Genomic DNA, 19,615 nt, shown 5'->3' with positions numbered 1-19,615 from the left:
TATGAGGCACACGTGGATTCTTTGGATGCAAAAACTCTATTAGATCTCGTACAAGCAACATCTTTTTGTGTAACCCGACTGATTACTGAGCGGTAATCCGACGTAATTTTGTCGACAAAATTTCACCGTCAACACGAACCAAAGACTGAGATGGTTCAGTATGTCAAATAGTCGACCACTGAGTTCAGCATACGGATGCACTCCTTGAAACAATAGACAGTGCAAAACACATTTTACCCTCATTGTGCGGGCTCCATCCCAAATTTTTCACAGCTACAAATTTTTTCTTTTATAAAGAAACATAAGAATTAATAGGTAATAATTTGCAAAAATTAATGTAAAAAAGCCATAACATAGCATCAGAAAACTATTGAGAAAATATCTAAACTATCTTTATGACAAATATTGCATTGGGAAGTTTTTGAAAGGATCTTCTGGCAAAATCACACAAAAAATTCTACTTTGTCATAGTAAATATTGGTTCTTCATTGTTCCTAAGCTCCAACACTAGATCATAACCTGTTGGAATTCTTTTTTTTTTTTTTTTTTTTTTTTTTTTTCAGGAGGGGGGTTGGAAATCCTTTTTCATCAACCTTTCCCTAAGTTCTCTATTTTTTTTATCTCCTAAACATCGTCCAATCTACCAATAATTTTGCCCTTAATACGTCATTAAAGATAGCTGTACCAGTTTGAATAAACCTTCAAGACTTGTTCGTTAGAAAGAATGTCAAAAGACTCAAAATCTACCTTTTCTTGCATAAGGAATTTCAACTACTTTACATGCCTAATCCGCAACAAGAGATACTCTCGTATGTAAAAATAAAAAATAAAAAATAAAAAATAAATCAACACGACATATTTACTACATGCGGCGTCAAAATTCCCGACTTCTTGATCAAATGTAAGGAAGCATTTCTTATTTTCCCATATTCTTTTTGATATATTGACTGACAGATTACAATTCTCTTATGATAATTGCTTTGATTAAATCTTACTGTCATAAACTATAATTCTCTTACGATAGTTGCTCTGATTAATTATCCTTGACATAGACTAATTCTTATCCATGAGTTTTTACTTCCCTTGTAACTTTTCTAAGATAGCCTGTGCTTTCATATTTCCTTCTCTTTCCTGACAATTATATCCATCTAAATTTAGGATTTCAGTTTTCTTGTAAGTTACTACTTCATGCTCTATGACCTTTAACTCACATGACTGTTATCTTAGCAAAATTTATTTATGTCTAATGATTCCACTTAATTTATTATTATCAAAGTCTATTTTAATAAGAGTTTAAACAGTTGTTACTATCAAAGTCTCTTTTACAGTCAAAGTCTCTTTTAATAAGAGTTTAAACAGTTATTATTACCGAAGTCTCTTTTAATAAGAGTTTAAACAGTCATATATATATATATATATATATTCATAAAACAGGTCTTCTCTTTGTAGAAGTTTAAATAACCATCATTATAGTCATAACTTTTCTTTTATCTCTAATATTCAATTAATCTTCACTCATTATTTTATAATCTACAATATGTACCCTCTTTCTACTAAAACTACCATCTGGACCCCTTGTTTTCCTAATTATTATATTACTTATATCTTTTCTTCTTCATGTTTGTAAACTGTATTCAAATTTGTCAATTCTAAGTACACAATATATAAAATACTTCATCAATTGCTCTGTTATTCTATTTTTGATCTCTATGTTTCAAATCCGTATCTAATTTGAAATTTTGAACTGATTTCTTATAACTACTTTATACTTGAAAATAAAAAATAATTGCGAATTCTCACTTTTCTCCACACAAAAAAAAAAAATGCTCTTACACTTATTCTCTAAAGACACTCGCATCTATTTCAAATAATTCTCACGTTTCAAAATAAAAACTATTCTTACGGTTATTCTCTAATCACAATGACATGCTTAAAAACTGTAAAAATTACAATTGTAATTTATCGCACGTGCTTCTACCTGTAAATTACGGTTGAATTTCCTCCTTTATAGCATGTGCTTCTTATCTTCCCACCAGCATAATTCATTTTCACTTGTGGAAACGGGTTACGAAACCGAACTAAGCACTTCAATTTCATGAAATCAAGGAGGAATAAACCTGTTCTTCGACGCTTTAAAAAATTAATCACCAAGTTTTCCAGGAAATGTAATCGTAGTTATTCCGATTGACTGCATAACAGAGCATGAATCATCTGATTCGGTTATACAATCAGCAAGTATGCCGATATTCCTAATCTAATGCACACAGATAGAAAGAGAAGAGATGGGTTAGACAAAAGAATCTACATATAAACACTTTTAGACCACAGCAGACCTTTAGAAACGATTTCCACAGAGTCGGCATGCTTCCGTTTCCGATGAAATCACGGTCTACTGTCCCGTATGGGATTGGCAAATCAGTTTCAAATCTAAGCATGGCGTACCAGTTTCTTCCCAACAAGTGAACAATTTGGGCCTGAGCAAAGTGATGCATTGATAATTTGCTGAAGGTTACAACAGAGGCTTTTCTTTAGCCTTGCTGCAAAAGAAAAGTTCATTTTTGCATTCTTAAACCAGCAGACAATGAGAAAGAGATGACAGGTTGACAAGATTCATCCCTTCTTCAAAAACTTCTTCGCTTTACTCGAGAAGTTTCTGGTCATACTTCTGTCAGCGAATGTCAGAGGTAGCTCTTCCTCGATGGCTTCTCTCTGATCAGACCATCCTGTGGAACCACTTTTGTCTTTTGAGTTACTTCCATTACATTCTTCGTGTGAGTTGGAATCTTCGGGATCTTCAGGTATATCTCGATACAAGTGTTTTAATATGAACAAGGCGGTATCACAATCCCTCCAATAGTTTCTGCGGTCCAGGATGCAAAGCTTGAAAGAAGTCGATGGATGTATATAATCTTGAAACGGCAGTATGCATGCGTGCACATGCACATTTTCTTAATAGAACTGGAAAAAAAAAAAAAAAAAAGAAGCAAAATGTATACGTACGTATGTGATCCAATAGCAGATATATATGGATGTCGGAATGTTTTATCCTGTATGATCAACACAAAAGCTCACATTGAGGGATCAAGTGTATGCTAATAATATTACCAATAACAAGTGATAAAACCCTAATCCTTATTTGCAGCTCGGACATCTGTTTGACCATATAGATAGAGCTTGCTTTTTGAAGGCAGCTGAGCCAGCACCACAAGCAGCATCAGCTCAAATCTATATCCTTGGTTTGATAAGAATAATGCAATCAAAACACGAATAAAATCAAAGAAGACCATACCAACTTAAATTCATAAGCATTCAAATTTCACCGAGTTAATTTATTCATGGTTCGTGATATACAGTGACATCTAAGCTCAAAAAGAAAAGGGTAAAACAAATTGATTATGCATACAGGTCATATTGTAAGATGAAGTTACAACTCTGACATGCTGTTGAAATTGAAGTTTCTCCTGCATGACTAAACCAGTGTTACAAGTTTCTGTTCCAGATATAGGGAGAGGTGCATGGATGTCATTTTCAAAACCAAATTGATAACTTCATTAGTAATAAAAGTCCACCACAGTAACGGTAAACATGCAAAATTTTTGCAAAAAGTTAGTTTGCAGGGTAGATAGATAAAGGAGCATATAAATGAGTGAACCAGCATGAGCTCGTGTGGGTGAAGCTACCAACCTGAAGCACATAATCAAACCGTCCTGTGTTTCCAGTTAATCTTTCCATCATAAGAGAACCATAAGATTGCTCTTCCTTTTCTTGCACAATTTCATTTTCATCTGCAATCCAACAAAAGAACAGGGCACGCTTAAAAAATAGCTTTATCTTTGACCCCGCCGCGCTAAAAAAAATGAGGTAGGTAGAAGAAAAGATGGTTCATCTTTGCCAAAGCAAAGGTAAATAACTAGGTACTAGAGCAAAGAGAATAAAGTAACGCGGAAAATAAAGCATGATAGCTTAAAGGATAAAGAATGAAACTACCATCCATGTTATCTGCGTTTCTCGACTGACAAACCGTGAGAACTTTAACCTGTTCAATAGAAGTTATTTAGTACTATGATAGCTGCTCGCATATTGCCAGAAATTGAAGCGCAGTTCCCTTACGGGTCACATTAGGGCTTAATAAATAAAGTGAAACATAGGTATCATGGATAGACCGTACCAGACTTGAAAACAAAATAATAATAATAATAATAATAATAACAAGAAATCGCAGAGAAGACCAATAATGCAATGTATATGACCAGAAATTTTGAAACAACTACTGCATCAGATGTAATCAAAGATCTTTTAAATATGTAAAAGACAAGAATTAATTCATGAACAGGACCCTACCCTTATGGAGTATAGACTGTCCTTAATAGCTTGAGACCGAGCAGCTAAATCTTCAGTAAATTCCTACAGCATTCAGTGTCTTCAGAGAGAAGCAGAGAGCGGAAAGAGTGACAACAATATATGCTTCAAGCGTTTTACCTGAAATCCAATATATAATCTCTTTCCACCCTTGTGGTAAGGTACAATAACAGGTCGTTTGCTGATGTATTCTTTACACACAAGTGGTTCTATTCTGTAGAAAAATACAAGAAAAATATTTTTCTAAACAGAACCCAGAAAAGAGTATACAAGGAGGAAAGTAATCTATGCACTGTATGCAAACGTCTTATAAATTGGCTATGTGTGCAAAAATTGGCCTCTAATAATTTTTTAGCACTATATTAAAGATTGTAACGGTTATGAGCAATTTGACAGGCCACCAGGTGGAGCTTTCGCTTGTGTATTACAGAGTGAAACTAATAGAAAATAAATACTTAAATCACGTGAAGGTTAGTAATGGTACTATGATGCCTTACGTAAATCAATATGCAAAAAAACGAGCTTACACCTCCCCTAGTTGATAGGGAGGAATGGTAACATCAGCAATGGAAAAGTATTCCACCCGGGCATAAATTTAAATGTTAAGCAATCCAATTCTTAGAACATGAAGCTTAAGTGTTACATCCAACGGAGATGAAATTGACTAGTTATCTATCATGTCGCTGAAACCCATATAGCTAAAATCATTCTAAACACAAGTAGAAGAATAGGCTGTTGGATTAAGTTCAGACTGGTTAACAGAAGTTCAACTCTTTTATATGGTAGGGCTGCCTACTTCCTTTGACACTTACCTATTATTCACCTTTCATTAAACATAACTTTCTTTTGTCACTATTCTTATATAAGATGTCCCTTAGCATTAAAACTTTGTATAACCAAAATCCTCTTTGGTCAAAAGAAGATAAAAAATAAATATTTGCATCACGAGAAAGAAGCCAAGTATACCTGTATGCCACAGGATCGAAAGGGTGAAAGATGTTGAACATTTGCCGGCAAGCAGGCATTTCTTCATTGATCTTTTCCTCGGCCCAATATTCTTGCCCCTTACCTGGAATAGAAAAATAAAACATGTTAAATCTGGTAATACGAGTCTCAAAATCCAAAAGCATATTTGGATCTCTACAAATGATTTTTTTATTTTTTTAAATTGAAGACAAAAGGAAGTACAAAAGTAAAGACACAATCATAGATAAATGCACCAGACACCTTGAAACATCCGTTAGCTACCCATATTCGTAATTCTATTTTAAAAACAAAACTCTGTTAATTCTAGCTTTCTCATTTTCCCAGATAAGTTAAACTCTGTTGCTTCATACAAAACAAAATTACTGTTTTTGTAAGACTTAAGTAATTTGGTTGATATAATACATATAGACCTACGTACTCCTAAAGGAGAAGCATGAATAGCACGTAAAGAATATAAAACTCCAGTCCCAACAACTACTATTACCAAACAACCCTCTTATGAAAGCATATATTACCAATCCCGATTCGAATATTGCGAAGAGCAAGGAAGACTCCAAGAGGTGATCCAACAGCGAAAAAGGTGTCAACCTGAAAATGATTTTCAAGAGAGAAAAGTCTTGTGATTCACATGATTTACTAAGAATACGCAGAAAGTTAGAAAAGATCCGACCAAAGTAATTCACGAGATTGTATATGCTCTAAAAAATTTAATCCTTTTCCACCTTAAATTCAAGTTTTGTGTATCTGATATAAGGTGTATAGCTCTTTGATGAATCATCTTCCTCAGGTGGCAGCTGCTCAGATATCGGATCCTTTATCATAGCTGAAAGCACCTCCTTCTTTTCTGTTTACGTTTTAACACCAAAAAAAAAATATATATATATATATATATAGATATATTATCAAGTGCATGAAAGCCCGTGCCCGTAGGCTAGGCCTAGAACAAGAATGAATGAAAAAAGATATAGCAAAAATCAGCAATTACCTTGGTGTACTTTTCTACTACTGTCTCCATCACCACATTGTGATTCTAATTCTGCTATTTTGACTCCTAGAGAATTAACCTGAAAGAAGCAGATGTTCGTTCTGTAAGAAATATAGACAATGCCAACGAAAGCTATAAAGAATAGACAACATGAAATATTTAACCTCTTTCTGCAGTAAGTGTATCATTTTATCTTTATCAGTTATATCTTCAAAATCTTCTTCAGCCATGTTTCCTAAATCGTCATTAGTGACTCCACCATTGATGCTTGTTGCTTTGTCCAAACTATCACCTTCACATGGAACCTTCTCGTTAGAATTAGAAACTGACTCACGCACATCTTCCTCATCACCTGGTTGCTTGGGATCGATAACCCTTGTAGTGAACTCATCAAAATCAGACGTAACAGGACTCGCAACAGCAGAAGCATCTCCGTTAGTTTGTTCAGATCCATCTTCATCGTGTACGAAAAGAGTTGCTTGTGCATTCCTCTTGCCATCATCATCATGGCTCACCATGCCCTCAATTTGACCAATTTCAGAGGACCCTTTATCCCCCAGATTATTTTCAGAGTCACAAATGGAAGCTTGATCATTCATATTGGAGGAAGGTTTTTCATCTTTAGGTTGTTCATTGTACATCCACTCCATTGGAAATGGGGAGGACAGATTTTCCTGATGGCAAAGAATATCATAGGAGAGGACACTCCCTAAAGAATGACCATATATGGAAACCTGTATCATTGGCAGAATAAGATAAGGATATTTACAGCAATTCAGAAGTTGGTCATACCATGAGCTTAAAACAAAAGTAAAAACCTCTTTCAAGTTTCAACCATGCACCTTTCCATTATAACCAGGATTTCTCTTGAGAAACTTCAGATACAAGCGATTCAGCTGATTAGATACCTGGTCCGAATGAAACTGTACATCAGTTCATGAGACATTGTGATCAATGACTCTAATGAAGTGCGGCATATTTCACGTCAACATGCACAAGAGTGCACCTAATAACCAGAGACCGATGATGATTAAAAAAATTGACACCAACACCTAAAAGACATATATCTTCATCACAAAACCCAATATTGCTCTTTGAATATATCGCACCATTCAAAATTAAAATCAATAATTAATACCTCAAACCAAAACCACATCTACTCTTAATTTTCAATTCTTAATTCTTCGACGTCTATTACATTTCAGCCGCCACTAATTGCATAAGCAAGAGTGAATATATATGTATATTATGGGGAAGCCAACAGAAATACTTTATGCAAAAACGCTCTTTCATGAAACAGTGCTAAATAACAAATTTAGACTACAACATTAGTTTCCAATAACATCACTGTTGCCCCCCTTTGAAGGCAGGCAAACTGACCTATTTGCACTTCAGTCAAAGTTAAATACAGACGCCATCAAGAGATTTATTTCTTTGACTCTGATTTTATGTTATCCCTTTGTTCATCGAATCGTTTTCTTGCAAAAATTAATCAAGAGAAATTTTAGAAGGTATTTCTGCCAATCAGTAGATCTAGAATAAATGGAAATTTATTCATGAAAATTTTCAGTTGTAAACTATCCTACTAAAAAATAACACAAACAACTTCATTACGTGGAAGAGACAAGAATGAAAGTCACTAGCGTGTGTGCACACATACACCATAGACATATATGTATAATGAAGCTTTCATCTTCATCTAGAAAAACCAAAATTAAAAAAATAATTGATTCTACAAGAGATTTAAAACAAAAAGGCACATAAATACATAGCAGAACTAAGAATGCACTACCGAGTTGATAATATCCTGACAGTAGATGGGGCTCATGTAGTATAATACATCATGAACAGTTGCACTCAGCATAACACGAAAACCCCTCACACCATCTAAAGTAATTTTCTCGACTGCACTTTCCCCGCTGAGTTTCAAACCCTTTCTCCACTGAAACACAAAAGTTTGGATTTAATAGTCACAATTGTGTACGTCATAATGCACAGAGTAATACATAAGTTGATATGCATGAATCCGTAACACATCGTTCAAATATGCAAAAACCATAGCTAATCAATCACCCAAGTCAGAGATGGGAAAACAAAAACAAAGCAGCTGGCATTAAGCAGATTATCCAAATCAATACATATGGGTGGTTTCTCATAGATACACATGAATTCTTAGTTAGACATGTTATTGTTAACATAAGCACTTCGCTAGCTCCCTCTTTAAAAATCTGCCACCGTCAGCTTATCTCCATGACTAGAAAAGTACTTACAAAGCAGCCATATTAACCATCTAGAGCCGACTGTGAAATCAAACCATACAATTCAGAACTCTATGTTAATAGCTTCAATAATATTGTTGGAAAATAGGAAAGAACCCGGATATTGGAGATTAGGAAAGAATCCGGATATGTTTTGTATGTTTTAGGAAAGTAGATAGTTGACTTCCTATAATTGATGTGTAATTAATTCCTGTTTTGAATAGGTGATTTGTTTCCTTTTTTCTGCTATAATCACAGCTGTAATGACAGCATGTATACCGTATATCCTTGTGTATATATAGCCATGTTTTTGGCTCAACTAATACAAGAAATTTTTCTCTCAAAACTACATGGTATCAAAGCCATCATCGGCCTTCATAGCCCTTGCTATTTCCAGCCTTCATTACCAGAAATTCCTACCAATTTGCTGTCTACAGCCATTCGTTTCTGTCAGTTTTTTCTTTAGAAACCTTTGTTATTTCCAGCTTTCAATTCTTCCCTTAGCCTGAACAACATGTCTGAGGTTACGTCTTCCAAAACTGCTGCACAATCTGAGGAGTCTACAATGCAACAAACGTCTGGAGATCTTCAAAACATGCAGGCAGCGTATAGGTTGAACGGAAGAAACTACTTAAAGTGGTCTCAATTTGTGCGAACCTACTTGAAAGGGAAAGCATCTTCTCAGGATAGGACCAAAGGAGAATGACCAGAGTTTTGGAGCATGGGATAAAGCGGACTCTATGATTATGTCTTGGTTATGGAATTCCATGAATCCAGAAATCAGTGACACTGTCATGTTGTTCTTATCCACGGCAAAGGAGATTTGGGACGCCATTCGACAGACATATTCGAAGGCTCGCGATGCAGCACAAATTTTCGAGATCAAAGTCAAGGTTAGCGGAACAAAGCAAGGTAACAAAACTGTGACTGAATATGCCAACTTGTTGAAAAATCTGTGGCAGGAACTCGACCACTACCGGTGTATTGAAACCAAATGTCCCAAAGATGCAGCAATCCCGAAAAACTTCATCGAGAAAGATCGAGTTTATGATTTTCTTGCAGGACTTAATGTTGACTTTGATCAAGTTAGAGTTCAAATTATAGGCAAAGAAGAATTGCCATCTCTGAATGAAGCAATCTCTCTAATTCGTGCCGAGGAGAGTCGCAGAGGGAATACGCTTGAACCTCAAAAAGTGGACGGATCTGCAATGGTAAATTGCTGCCGAACCACCATCAAGGGAGAATGGAAAAGCAGAGTTATCAAGGACCCGAAATCAAGACAATAAAGACTATGGTGTAGTTACTGTAAGAAATCGAGACACACTAGAGAGAACTGCTGGAAGTTACATGGCAAACCGCCAAGCAAGGAATGGAATCAACGAGGAGCTCCACAGAGAAACTAGAGTCAAGCCAATACCACTGTGAATCAAAATCATACCAGTTTGGAAAGGCACCCGAGTCCGAGAAAGATTAGAGAGGAGATAGACAAACTGAGAGAACTCTTGGGTTCCCTGGAGAAACCTACTAGTGCGTGCTCTCTTGCACTCTCAGGTAAGTTTTCTGTTTCTCAAGGATTAACTGTCTCGATTAATAGTATCAAGGATTTATGGATTATTGACTCCGATGCCACTGATCACATGACTCATTCTTCACTAAGTTTCAGCACTTATATACCCTGTCCAAGCATTAGAAATATAGCTGTCGCAGATGGTTCCCTTGTTGCTGTAGCTGGTCTAGGGGATATCCATATTTCTCCATCTCTCACTCTAGAAAACGTGCTTCATGTTCCTAAACTTTCCACCAACATGATATCCATACAAAGACTTACCCATGACATGAACTGCAACGTACTTTTTCATCCTTCTTATTGCCTATTTCAGGACCAGGTTTCGGGGAAGAGGATTGGACTTGCTAAGGAGAGAGACGGACTATACTATCTAAAGGAACCAGGCAAATCTAATAATGTCAAGAAAAAAATTTTCTTTTTTGTCACTATCAATAAAGAGACCATTTGGCTCTATCATTTTAGACTAGGACATCCATCTTTTGGAATCCTAAAAATTATGTTTCCATCCTTGTTTAAAGAATTGGGCAATGAACACTTTCATTGTGACGTTTGTGAACTTGCAAAACATAAACGTGTACCTTTTCCAATCAGAAATGAAAAATGTTCTATTTCGTTTTATTTAATTCATAATGATATTTGGGGACCATCGACAATACCAAATGTTTCTGCTCACGATGGTTTGTTAAGTTTATTGATGATTGCACTAGGGTGTCTTGGATCTTTCTTCTTAAATCAAAATCTGATGTTAGCAGTGTTCTTCCAAATTTTCATAACATGATTCAAAACCAGTTTGGGGTTAGAATTTAAAGATTTAGGTCAGATAATGCCAGGGATTACTTCAATCAAACCTTCTCTCCATACTTTCAAAAAGAAGGCATTGTTCATGAATCTTCGTGTACTAATACCCCTCAACAAAATGGTATTGCAGAAAGAAAAAATGGTCACCTATTAGCAACCACTCGAGCTCTTCTTTTTCACCAAAGTGTTCCAAAAAATTATTGGGGGCAAGCTGTTCTCACAGCCGCATACATGATCAATTGACTACCCTCGAGAGTTTTGGGGTTTAAAACACCATTGGAAATTCTTTCTAAGTTCTATCCTAATCTCAGAATCACAAATAATCTCATTCCTAGGATTTTTTGGATGTAATGCATTTGTTCACATTCATAGCCACAACAAGGGAAAATTAGAACCAAGAGCCATTAAGTGTGTTTTTGTGGGATATTCTTCAACTCAGAGAAGGTACAAATGTTTTCATCCACCTACCAAAAAAACCTTTATCTCTGTTGATATTACATTTGAGGAAAACAAACCATATTTCACCCAACCTTTTATCTTCAGGGGGAGTCATTGCCATCTATGGAAGATAAGGACATGGACACATTTCTGCTCGACCTACCTCCTACTTCCTTGCCTCCTACTTCTACTTCCTTCCCTCATTCTCAACCTAAACCTCCTAAGTCAGTCGAGCCAGTAGCCGAGTCACCTAGGTTATCCCAAACAGAACCTGAACCATCTCATGAACCATCTCAAACAGATCAAACTCCTCCACCAGTGACTAAAAATGAAACACTCCATGACACATTTAGGTTTGATCAAGTTTACTCTAGGCGTAAGGCTCCGGATCCTACTCCTGCAAGTCCAAGAATCACAACCCACTCCTAAAATTGAGGTAAGTACAGCTCCAAACATTAATTCTTCTCAGATATCCAATGATTCTCACCTTCCCATTGTTGTTAGGAAAGGTACAAGGGAATGCACTAAACATCCTTTGTATACTCTAGCAAAATTTGTCACTTGAAAATTTTTCACCTTCACATAAAAATTTCTTGGTCAAGTTGAATACTATTCATATTCCTAATACTATTTCCGAGGCATTATCTGATGAGAAATGGAAAGTTGCTATGAGAGAAGAAATGCAGGCACTTGAAAAGAATAGTACATGGAGGTTGTTGATCTGCCGCCGGGGAAGAAAGCCGCGGGATGCAAATGGGTGTATACAATGAAGTACAAGTCAGATGGTTCACTTGAAAGATACAAAGCCAGACTTGTGGCAAAGGGATACACGCAAACTTATGGTGTTAACTATCAGGAGACATTTGCTCTAGTGGCTAAAATGAATACCATCAGAATCCTGCTATCACTGGCTGCCAACACTTCAACTGGTATTTAGATCAGTTTGATGTAAAAAATGCTTTTCTCCATGGTGAGTTAGAGGAGGAGATATACATGGAGATTCCTCCAGGATTCAAAGGGAATATGGGAGACAACAAGGTGTGCAGCTTGAAGAAAGCATTATATGGTCTCAAGCAATCTCTTATAGCCTGGTTTGGAAGATTCTCAAAATTAATGCTGGCCACCGGATACAGACAGAGTCAAGGAGATCATACACTATTCATCAAGCACTTAGATTCAGGGGGAGTAACAGCTCTCTTGGTCTATGTTGATGACATAATTATAACTGAAAACAATGAGAAGGAAAAAGAAGCCTTGAGAAAGTGTCTAGCCAAGGAATTTGAGATGAAGGAACTTGGTAGACTAAAGAATTTCTTAGGAATTGAAGTAGCTCATTCCAGTGAGGGGATCCTTATTTCACAGCAGAAATATGTCACAGAGCTCTTGAAGGAGATGGGAAAGTTGGCATGTAAACCAGCATCCACACCGGTCAACATAAATCACAAGCTGGGCGAAGCAGGAGAAAGTCCAGCAGTAGACCAGGAAAATGTACCAGAGGCTAGTTGGGAAACTCATCTATTTAACACATACGAGACCAGACATTGCATTTGCCGTAAGCATTGTGACCCAGTTTATGCAAACTCCCAAGGAGGCTCATTTGCAAGCAGTAAATAGAGTACTACACTACCTGAAGGGAAATCCTGGTAGAGGTATTTTATTCAGAAGGAATGGTGGAATGTCATTTGAGGTTTATACCGATGTAGATTATGCAGGCTCTCATATTGATAGACGATCTACCTCGGGTTATTGCACGTTTCTTGGACGTAATCTCGTGACATGGAGGAGTAAGAAGCAGAATGTGGTAGCAAGATCAAGCGCAAAGGCAGAATTCAGAGCAATGGCATTAGGGATATGCGAGTTACTATGGATCAAGATAATCCTAGAGGACCTAAAAATCAAATGGGAAGGACCTATGAGATTACTATGTGACAACAAGTTCGCAATCAGTATAGCTCATAATCCTGTGCACCACGACCGAACAAAGCATATCGAGGTACATAGGAATTTGATAAAGGAGAAGTTGGATAGTGGACTGATTTGTACTCCATATATCTTGACTAAAAGTCAACTCGTAGATGTACTCACCAAGGGCCTGGATAACATAGCATTCCAAGGAATTATCTCCAAGCTAGGAATGAAAGATGTATACTCTCTAGCTTGAGGGGGAGTGTTGGAAAATAGGAAAGAATCCAGATATTGGAGATTAGGAAAGAATCCGGATATGTTTTGTATGTTTTAGGAAAGTAGATAGTTGACTTCCTAGAATTAATGTGTAATTAGTTTCCTGTTTTGAATAGGTGATTTGTTTCCTTTTTTCTGCTATAATCACAGCTATAATGACAGCATGTATACCGTATATCCTTGTGTATATATAGCCATGTTTTTGGCTCAACTAATACAAGAAAGTTTTCTCTCAAAACTACAAATATGTCCCAAAATAATAATAAAACAACCTAACACAGCATCTGGACCCTGTAGGTGGCCCAATTTCCAATGCCTGAGCATTGATATTGTCCTGATCATGGTTTGTTAATAGGAAATGCCAAGGGACTCAGAATCGAGGAAACTAGCTTCTCACTCTTCAACACACGAATCATTTAAGAGAAAAAGACTGACCAAAGGGCAATTGCTCATTTCATCCATCATCCAAATAAACATTATGAACATTTAAAGACACATGAATTCACCACGTTCCCACCGTGTTTCCATATAACTTGAGGCCAAAAGTTGCAAACAAACAAACTCACAAGATTCAACATCAAACGAAATAATTTCATACCTGGCATGGGATATAAAGGACTCTCTGGGTGCTGCGTTGGTGTGAAGTAAGGTGTAGCTCAGCAAGACTCGCCGTAATATGGCGAAAATTACCAACGTCATCAACCAAATTAGATTTCTCTAATCTTTGACCAATGCCATGAACCATAAACACAAGGTGTCGAACAGGAACCTAACCAAAATACACAATTTTTAACATTATATATCCATGAGGAAAAACATTACGTCAAATAAAGTGGTCCACTTGTGGAATTACTAATGGAGAATCTCACACAATGTCGGGAAATATGACATGCACTGCAGGTTTAGCAATGTAAACAGTGCAAAATAATATAACAATAAATGGAAATGTTACCGCATATACCTGTGAACAGTAATCATGCATTTCCTCTTCCTTCTGCTGACGTAATTCATCCTAAGTGAAAAGGAAAAAAGAAAAAAGAAATTAATAGGAGAACGTACTGTCTCTAATCATGTCTCTTATTGATAAATAACGGATTAACTTCACCAATCTGTAAATGAATTCATACTCTCCCGTGTCCTGCTTATTGACAATACCTGTTTAACTTTCCTCCTATTAGGTATGTGAAAATTGGCTCTATCATGTGAAAATTACAATCAAGTGCTTACAAAAAGAAAGCTAATGGAATGATAACTCAAAATGAAAAATTTTAAGCTAAAAAGAACCTCTAGGTAGAGTCAATAATTCAACCAAAAAGAATAAAAGCTAATCATTGCATTGAAAAGTACGGATCGACCACAAGAAAATGATGAGGGTAGCTGTAGCATTAACCACAACCTGGGTTGGTTTTGGTGAGTCAGATTTAGAATATCCACGTCGTAACTTGACTCCATTTCCACCCAAAGGAATAACACTAGAAAATCCGGAAGGATCAACATGGAGCCAAGCCTCCCAAGTATCATCTTCTCCAACAAAAAGTGCATGCAATCCCTACAAATGAAATCCAAGATGAATTTACGTATCAGGGTTGATTATAAGAATCGCAAAATCTTAGGCATAAATAAAGCTTTGCACCTACTGGGGTAGATCCTTGCAGATCAACTCGAGCTGCAAAAAGTCCCGAGGGTTGAAATCTTCTACGGTGCCAAACCTGAAATAAAAAACCAGCTAAAGCTCTATGATCTTGTTTCTAAATTAAGAAAAAATAAATAAATAAATAAATAAATAAGAAGAAGGAGAAGGATGAATGAAGATACTAAATTTGATGTGGAAAGATTGTATAGGCTCATAAACATGGCAAGAGTCCACAAACCTGGCCACGGTATGCAACCTCCAACTGTTCAGCTACATCTTCACGAAGTGGAAGCCAATCAAGGCCCCCTTTACGAGCAAACCAATGACCTCTTAAAACACGTCCATTTTCTCCACTCCAATAAACAGGAAAACAGTGCCTCCTCACTAAATCTACCTGCATAAGTTCAGGTTAGAGAACTTAAATCCACTAATTTAAATGAAATTAAAAGGGCTTCAAAGTGGACATTCAGGTCAGAACCAAATGTATTATAACAGAACTGCAACATCATACTAGCAGGTATATAGATCTCATGCGTCATGGTAAAGCATGAAAGATCACTTATGTGTATGTTTGCAGCATCCATCTTTTCGGAGAAAATTGCAAATTGCTTAAAGGTGATCCAAGAACATAAGTAACCATGTGTGTGGTATGGGAAGACTACATTATCAGGTGAGATCTGTCGTAACATAATCTAAAATCCAATTATCAACCTTTCATCTCTGCATGTCAGAAGTTAAGATACCCATGGCCTCCTTCCAATATTGGATTTGCTAAAGTTTAACTTGACCAGTCAGACGAACACAGTGAAAACTGTAAGCAATAAGCATACCTCATAAAGCCCTCCCTTTACAGGCACACCAACTCTCTCTTCTTCCGCGTTGTATAATTGTGCTGACTGCGCACTCTCTGAAGAAGACATATTGGGCTGTGAATCCAACTTCCCACCGGAAATGGGACAACCACTTGGCCCCTCACTACACTCTGCATATTCTTTCCACCAGTGAAAAAGCAACTCCTCCTCCCTCTGTAAACGTGCAATTAACATATAAGTAACTAATCTATTGCCCTGCCTGGTATTTAACCAGAGTCACCTCCATCAAAAAATGCACATTCAAGTCAAAATTTCAGAGAGAGAAAGATAGCATAAATTAGTACTTCAAGCTCAAGCTCAGCTGTCAGTAACAATATTTTTGTCCCGAGTATTAGATTTTTTTTTTCGGTGCAAGGAAAAAGCTTTCTTCCATCTAAGGCAGCCTGAACAACTCGGAATTAGATGAAAGCATCAATAAAGTGGTAGAATTTGAACATATCTACAACTGGGTTATTAAATAAGTTGATAAGAGGAACAAAATCGCAGAAAAACATTCTAGTTACAGAACCTGGCAACGTCTGAGAGATGTGGTAAGAACGAAGTATCAGCTACGGATGTTAAAAGATTTAACAGAAAGCAAACAAAGCTTAAACAAATGACCTGCAAAAAAGATGCCTCAATTGCAAGAGAATCCCTCATACCAAAACGAAAATATTCGCCCTTTCCTACTATCTCCGTGCGAGGGACAGAAGCAGCCAGCTCTGTTTAAACCCATTAAATAATACAAAAAGACTTCAAATTTCTCAGCTTTGAAATCAGATTAAACAGAAAAAAAAAAATAACAAATATGGAGGCGTACCGTTATCGGCCAAAGGGACCTTGCAAAAGAACCACCGAACATCGCCGCCGTCGGAGGGACTCCGAGTCTGCGCGAGGTACTTCCGCCGAGCCGTACAGTGTTCGATCACATCCTCCAATCTCGCAATGTTCGAAGGCGTGTTCTTCAAGGAATCAGGCGACGCTTCCTCGATCACGCCGGCGCCGGCGGACTCCGGGACCGGCGACAAAGAGCCTCCTTCTCCGTCGTTCATTTCAATGTTGGAGCCCGGAGCTTCGCGCTTCGCCTCGGAATCCGCCATTAGAACGGCTCCGAAGCGGTGATTGTTCGAATTAGGGATTCGGTGTTGGAATCCAGAATCGAACTTGGGAATTTCAACGGAAAATCGAGCTTGTTCTGGAAAATTCGAGAAGGATAATCGTTTGCCTTTCTAGTATTGGGAAATGGAAATGTTGGAAACGGGAGCAGTGGAAAATTGCAGAGAGAAAAAGGAAAGGAAAGAGAATATTGTTGGAAGAGAAGAGAAGAACGACAGGTCTGACTGGTGGACGATCTCGAAAGAAAGAACGACAACGCCACGTAGAAATGGCGGTTACGTGCTTTCTCGATTTCTCTCTTACTCTTTCTTTTTTTTTTTTCTTTTTCTCTCTTTTTTTTCATTTTTTATATAAAAAATGTTTAGTTAGAGAATTTAAATTATTATTTAAATTTTAATTTATAATTTATTATAATATTTTTTTTATAAAAATATACATAAATTAAAAATAATTCTAATATTACGTGATTCTAATCTATCAATTAAACGTTTTAAGGCCTCGTTCGTTTCGCTGATTCGAGTTTAGAATTCGAGTTTTGCTACAGTAAAAAGCTCTCACAAACAATCACATTTAACTTTTTTACTACAGTAAAAAACTCTCACATACAATCACATCTCAACTCAAATTCTAAACTCGAATTATCTAAACGAACGAGGCCAGTTATTATGAATTTTGCTGCAATTCCACTGAGCCTGTTTTTGGAATGTCATTCAACAACTTTTTTACTCTCACCTGCCGGTTTTGGTGAAAAAGATACGTTACTTTCACGTATTTCAAGATGGAGTCATAAAGGGTATAATGTTTTGTGTGGGAGGATTGTTTTGTCTTTATGTGTTGAAAATAATATTATAATGTATTAGATTACGTTAAAAAGATACCGGCTTTTCTTATTTTACCAATTTAATTTTTTAATTTTAAATTTTTATAATTAAATATTTTTAAAAAATATCACATTTAATTTTTTTTATTATAAATAAAAAATTTTAAAAAATATTACATTTTAATTTAAATTAAAAATTTTAATCCACAAAATAAACGAACTTAAGGTCCCGTTCACTTCGCTGATTCGAGTTGAGATGTGATTTTATGTGAGAACTTTTTATTGTAGAAAAAAAATTAGATGTGATTGTTTATGAGAGTTTTTTACTGTAAAAAAACTCAAATTCTAAACTCGAATCAGCGAAGTGAACGGGCCATAATTTATCACATCATTTGAATCGACGGGTCAGCAACATAAGTGGAATTAGTGGAAATATAACTTGCGTGAGATTGTAGCTGTCCTCGTAAGTTATTTATGAGAAAGTTTGAACTTTTTTTTAGAGAAAAATGTATTCCACTAAACTGAAACAGTCGTATCAGTACTTACACAATCAATAATACAATTAGAATATTTTTTTTAAAACTAAAAACGATCTTCATTAAACAAAAGAGAAGATTTTACTAATGTGGAGGCAGTCCCATTACTACAATAAAAAATGTGACTATAAAAACTACTATTCCATTCAAATAACAAGATCTTAATATCAGGGAAACTCAAAGGCCAATATCTGTAGCAAATAAAAGCCCCTCACGAGTAGCTAAGCATTCAGCTACAAAAAGGGAATGCAAACCTGGGATTTTTTTTTTTTTTTTTTGACAAAGCTCCAAGTGCTTTCGAGTCTCTTATGAGTTGTTTGGTTAAGAGATTCGTATTCCGATTCGAATTATGGTTCGTGATTCGTTACAATATTTTTTCTCATAAAAAATACACATAAATCGAAAATAATTTTAATCTCATGTTTTTAATCAATGAATCAAACGTTAGTTTAACCTCCAACACTTGTGAAATTAGTGTTGGCTATGCGTCAACATTTAATTTGAGTGAATCTCGACTCGGGGCTTGCCATCTCTGTACGTTGAAACAAATTTTTCCATTTGATGTCGTACTTGAAACTGAGCATTCTGGAAATCATGCAGCCAAGAGCTAGCCGCTTCAAGAGCAAGTGAAAGAAGCAAGAGTTTATACCCATGAGTAAAAGCATTTCTATCCTTCCACACAAACCACAGGACATTAACAAATGGATATTTGAACTTTAGAGTTTGAATTTTTACATTTTTATTCTTAATTAATACATTTTTTTTACTGTATTAGTTATTTGATTAAAATATATATTAATAAAGAGAAAGAGATAAAAATCATAACTTTTGCACTCTAAAAAATATTTGTCTCTTTTTCTCTTTATTCTTTTCTATTGATTTCTTTTACGAGGAATTATATATATATATATAATAATTACATAAATGATCTACTAATTTTAATACCTCTTTGGTAGCTTGTATTGTATTGTATAAAGTTTATTGTATTGTGTTGTATTGTTAAAATATAATATAGTATTTAATGTCATTACGTATTATATAAGAGTTAAATTTAAAATTATAAAAGTTTAAGGTTAAAATGCATTT

General features: G+C 36.0%; 1 protein-coding gene across 4 annotated transcripts; it reads right to left on the bottom strand.

Annotated features, from left to right (window-relative positions):
• Window positions 1-1,839: 1,839 nt before the first annotated feature.
• Window positions 1,840-17,398, bottom strand: LOC21406061 (phospholipase SGR2). 4 transcript variants are annotated; one of them, XR_002902895.1, is made up of 22 exons: window positions 16,878-17,398; window positions 16,679-16,779; window positions 16,037-16,231; window positions 15,445-15,600; window positions 15,211-15,282; window positions 14,970-15,122; window positions 14,535-14,585; window positions 14,172-14,342; window positions 8,124-8,273; window positions 7,174-7,239; window positions 6,496-7,065; window positions 6,332-6,410; window positions 6,069-6,190; window positions 5,862-5,934; window positions 5,326-5,428; window positions 4,480-4,573; window positions 4,342-4,404; window positions 3,988-4,036; window positions 3,685-3,785; window positions 3,001-3,047; window positions 2,334-2,860; window positions 1,840-2,188 (listed from the first exon to the last, which is right to left on the bottom strand). XR_002902895.1 is itself a non-coding variant. In XM_024170736.1 (21 exons), exons 1-21 carry the CDS (start codon window positions 17,155-17,157, stop codon window positions 2,611-2,613), a joined length of 2,946 nt encoding a protein of 981 aa, XP_024026504.1. In that variant the 5' UTR covers window positions 17,158-17,398; the 3' UTR covers window positions 1,840-2,610. The 4 variants fall into 4 exon arrangements, 3 of the variants coding, with proteins under 3 accessions (XP_024026504.1, XP_024026505.1, XP_024026506.1); XM_024170736.1 differs by having other exon boundaries at window positions 1,840-2,860; XM_024170737.1 differs by lacking the exon at window positions 16,679-16,779 and having other exon boundaries at window positions 1,840-2,860; window positions 16,878-16,987.
• Window positions 17,399-19,615: the final 2,217 nt, after the last annotated feature.

Source organism: Morus notabilis, unplaced genomic scaffold, assembly GCF_000414095.1.
Source record: "Morus notabilis unplaced genomic scaffold, ASM41409v2 Scaffold69, whole genome shotgun sequence".
Lineage (NCBI taxonomy): Eukaryota > Viridiplantae > Streptophyta > Magnoliopsida > Rosales > Moraceae > Morus > Morus notabilis.
The sequence above is the reverse complement of the archived record's forward strand: the minus strand, read 5'-3'. Positions and strand labels throughout refer to the sequence as shown.